Raw genomic sequence first — 4,633 nt, 5'->3', positions numbered from 1 at the left:
AAATGTTAAATGCGAATGGCGTTCTGAAAAACCGAAACAGATCAATACCGCTACCTTGACACACATTAGCACCATAAAGGCAACACGACGACTGAGACAAGCCCTGTCAGAAAGCATTATGGTAGAGTGAACGCTAAGAGGAAGAAACAGAAGACATTTAAGCGTGGTGAAGAGAAGGGGGGAGGGGTGGGGGGGGGGGGGGGGCATTAAGAATCGGCTTCTTACCTGTTTGTTGTACTTGTTGATGGTTTGACTGCTGTACTCGGAGCAGTGGTCAGATCCAAGGGAAATGTTATCTCCGGTGCCAACAAAGGTGTTGGCAGGGGGCAGGTCCTGAACCGCCTGGTGCTTTTTTCCAGCGGTCGGCGACTGCGGGTGAAGCTGGACGGTGGGGAGCGGTGAACTGGACTTGTAGTGCCGGGCCAGATCCGGGCTCCCCGGCCCTCCGTTGACCGAGCGGTAGCGACCCATGCCGGGGCTGTCCGACAGCTTCTCGTTGACGCCGTCGTAGCGTTGCCCGTTGGGTTTGGAAGCCTCTACGGTGACGATGCTGCTATAGAGGGGCTGCTTGGACTTCTGTTTCTTCCTGTCTTTCTTGGGCTTCTTGGACTTGTCGTGCTGCTGTGGTGTGAAAAAGTCTTCGTGGTCCTTCTTACCGGCCTCGTAGCCATTCTTATTCTTGGGGCGGCAGTAGCGGGCCATGACGACGATGAGAATGATGAAGATGACCGTCATGATGCCCGAAACTACTCCGATTACAATGCTTAGCCGCTGTTTGCTTAGGTCATAGTTGGGGTCACCAGCAATGTTGGTGTTGAGGGAGGTGCTCAGGCTCTTAGCCACCTGGGCGTCCACAACTGTGGAATTGGAGAGTGTCTCGTTAACGTACACGTGAACGAGCGTGGTGGTGCTCTGGGAAGGCTGGCCCATGTCGTTCACCTGGACCACCAGTCTGTGGAGGCCGTAGTGCTTCTGCTCCAGCTTTGCCACTAGCGAAATGACCCCGGTGCCCCCGTCGATCTCAAACAGCCTGAAGGGGTTCCCCCCAATGATGCTGTAGTTCAGGTCCGCGTGGACGCCAGTGTCGGAGTCGGTGGCTATGACGGTTCGGACCACTGTTCGGATGTTACTGGAGGGAGGAAGAAGGGTGTAGGAGCTGTTAATTGGGAAAGTGACGGTTGGCGCGTTGTCATTTTCGTCCATTATTAGGAGTGAAACCGTGGCGGTGGCAGACCGCGGAGGATCACCGCCGTCCACGGCCTTTACGCGGAATGTGTAAGTCGTTTTTTGCTCTCTGTCAAAGGACAGGGTGGAGAAAATAGTACCGGTCTCATTCTCGATGGAAAAGATCTCCTCCTCTTCCTCGATGAAAAGACTCATCTCTGCATTTTGGCCTTTATCTGCATCGATGACTGTGACCATGCCGACTGGACTGTTTGGTTCAAGGTTCTCTTTGACGTAAAAGGTGAACACATCCTGCATGAACTTCGGTTCGTTGTCATTCCTGTCTGCCACGAGGACAACTACTGTCGCAGAGCCCTGCAGAGTGTTTATGCCTTTATCTTTGGCTATCACTTTGAATTCGTAGCGCTCTGTTTGCTCTCTATCCAGGATGATGTTTACTCGGATGTCTCCACTGTCTGCATCGATAGAGAAAATCCCATTTACCGATGAGTCTAGGGAATAGGCTATTTCAGCATTCTTCCCACTATCTGCGTCAATGGCTTTCACTGTTGTCACCCTCTCGCCAGGGGCATTGTTTTCTGGAAACGACACCTCCACTACATTCTGGCTGAAGATAGGAGGGTTGTCGTTAGTGTCGCCCACTTTGACAATAAGAGAGTTATTACTTGCCAGACTGGGGCTTCCAGAGTCCACAGCCACTATCACCACATTGTATTCCTGTGTGGCCTCGTAGTCCAGCGCTGCGGACGTGTGGAGGAAATATTTCTTTTTATTCTGCTCTCCTTCCATCTCGCTGGCTGGCTTGAGCTGAAAGGGAACATCCCCTACCACTGTGCATGTCACAATGCCGTTTTCTCCCTGGTCACGGTCTGACACCTGAACTAAGGCAATGGGTGTGTCCACCACCACGTCCTCAGCCACGTTGGCGATGCCATCTTTTAGAAAAATGCGTCCAATTTTTCGTATTTCTATGGCGGGAACGTTGTCATTCTCGTCCTTCACGTTCAACACCACGGTGGCCTTGTCCATTTTGGGGGGCTGGCCTCTGTCACGGGCCATTACCGTGAACCTCAGTTGGCTCACTTCTTCGCGGTCAATGCGGTGCAACACACTCAGCCACCCCGTGCTCTCATCCAGCCTCAGCAGCCTCCTCACCGACTCTGTGGCTGCCCCAAACACGTACTCGATTTGACCGTTAACCCCCACGTCTGCATCAGCTGCTTTGAGCTGCAGTATGGGGGCGCCGGGGGAGCTGTTCTCCGGCAGGTCTGCTTCATACACACTCTTCTCAAACCGAGGGCTGTTGTCGTTCACGTCGGTGATCATCACCCTGAGAATGGCTTGGGAGGAGCGAGGGGGATCTCCTCCGTCTCTAACGCGCAGGGTGAGCTCATAGGAGTCTCTCTGTTCCCTGTCAAGGGCCCCTTTAATGATGAGTTGAGGCTGCTTCTCTCCATCGGTGGTGTCAGCAACTTGCAGTTCAAAGACGCTGCTCCTGCTCGCGCCTTCGTCAAATCTCCTCTTCCCCGAGAACGAATCCCCAGAAGAGCCCAACCGCCTCGAGTTCTCCCCATTGTCCTGGATAAGCTCGTATCGCTCTATGCCGTTTCTGCCAAAATCTCTGTCTGTGGCTGTGGGCAGCAGATAAAGGGTTCCAATGGGTCTGTTTTCCTCCACCGATAGTGTCAGGACAGGGGAAGGGAACGACGGGGTGTTATCATTTATATCTAATATAATGACTTTTCCCTCAAAGAGGTCGACCCAGCTCTGAGCTGGTCCAATCACCGACACTTCAAAATCTATAAAGCATTCATTTTCATCAAATATCATTTGGCACTGCTGTAGTTTTTCACGGTCTATGCGCCTCTCATTGGTGGTGAGCTCACCAGTTATGTTGTCTATTTTGAAAAAATCTGAGCCCGATTCTAGCGTGAATGTCACCTCGCCGGACCCGGCTACGATGCCCAGGTCGCCCGCTACGTTCCCCACTCTTACATCGGCGGGTCCCTCCTCAGCCAAGCGGTACCGGAGCACTTGCTTGGCAGCGGGCTGATGCACAAGCTGCAGGATCAGCAGGCAATAGTACAAATAGTCCACTGCACCAGTAGTCCTCATGGTTCTCCTCTGACAAAACATGTCCATTTAGATTTGAAAATTTAAAAAAAAAAAAATTTAGTCACTGCCGGAGACACCGAAAATGGATGAAAAATATATGTTTCATTAAGAGCGACGGTCTCTGCAGCGGGATGCGTTAGTCTTCATCCTCCGGACGACTACCTACATCGCTCCTGCTGCAGTGCAAAGCAGCAAGTGCACGGGCTTTCGTCTGCTCTCTGCTTTTCCTCTTCCAGCTACGGGTGTCAGCCGATCTTCCCTCGTTTTGTTTAAAAAAAAAAAAGTAATAAAAGAAAAAATGCGGGTGATATCAAAAACTCACCGTAGAGCCTACGTGCACCTCCACGAATGCGCGTAATAAGTCAAAACGTTATAGTCCGAGAATCATGTCACCAGAAAGTGAATTAGTTCCATATGCCGCCGTTTCACTCAGTCTGTGGTTCGAATCTCCTTTCTTAATTTTTTTTTGGGGGGTGGGAGGGGGGGGGGGGGGCGAGGCTATAATATTCCTCTATCCGAGGATATGTCCACATATGTCAGAGGAGCATTTAAACGCAGTTCCCCAAACTCAGCAGAGCGCGCGCGGGTTGCCGGCGCGCAGCGCTCCAACTCTCCGGGTTTTGAGGCTGTGAATGTGAAGCACATTACCTGTCCGGTCGCATACTCTGCGCGCTTCCTCCAAGTCACTTGCGGGGAGCGCGCAGTGGGCTTCAGTTCTCTCTCTCTCCCCCCTTCTGCCACCGCACAATGCCACGGATGCTTTAAGAAGAAAAAAAATGTCACACGAGGACGAAAAAAAATGTATATCCTACGCAGTTTTAAGGAAACGTTGGTGGATTTGTTTTTAATTTTTTTTTATCCAGCACACTCAGCCGGTTCCCTTCACCTGCAGACGCGCCGCATGTGTTGGCAGCCCCTATCTGCAGCACTGTGAGAGGGATTCACAAATGATATTGCAGTCTCTCTCCCTCTCCCTCCCTCCCTCTCTCTCGCTCTCTCCACCCCCTCCGGTGTCTTCTGCCCCAGCAGCGCGCCCCGTAAACACGGTCGGGACTTGGTCTTGATGGCCCGGCTCCAGACACCTGCAGACAATATTGACGATGAAGGGGACAGAGGTGTGAGACGCCGTAATAACACCGCCTTTCGGCGTTTTATTTCTGGCGTGGCGTGGTCCGGATCTCTCTCTCTCTCTCCAACAGCTACATACATTCAGCCTTCAATGTGTTTCACGTTACAACAAGCACAAGTTTGTTCATGTTGGAATCAATGCAGTGTGATGTGGGGGATGTCGACTTTGCCACGAAAAAAAAAGGGGAAATCATAACTTTTACGC

At 51.9% G+C, this 4,633-nt stretch overlaps 1 protein-coding gene across 1 annotated transcript; it reads right to left on the bottom strand.

The window, feature by feature from the left end:
* Positions 1-205: 205 nt before the first annotated feature.
* Positions 206-4,244, bottom strand: LOC134102893 (protocadherin-7-like; the record flags this gene model as incomplete). Its single annotated transcript, XM_062560346.1, has 1 exon — positions 206-4,244. A coding segment is annotated over exon 1 (3,122 nt), but the record flags the coding sequence as incomplete, so codon positions are not given.
* Between the last annotated feature and the right edge of the window lie 389 nt (positions 4,245-4,633).

Source organism: Pungitius pungitius, unplaced genomic scaffold, assembly GCF_949316345.1.
Source record: "Pungitius pungitius unplaced genomic scaffold, fPunPun2.1 scaffold_143, whole genome shotgun sequence".
NCBI lineage: Eukaryota > Metazoa > Chordata > Actinopteri > Perciformes > Gasterosteidae > Pungitius > Pungitius pungitius.
Note: the sequence above shows the minus strand (reverse complement) of the source record. Positions and strands in the feature narration are given on the sequence as shown.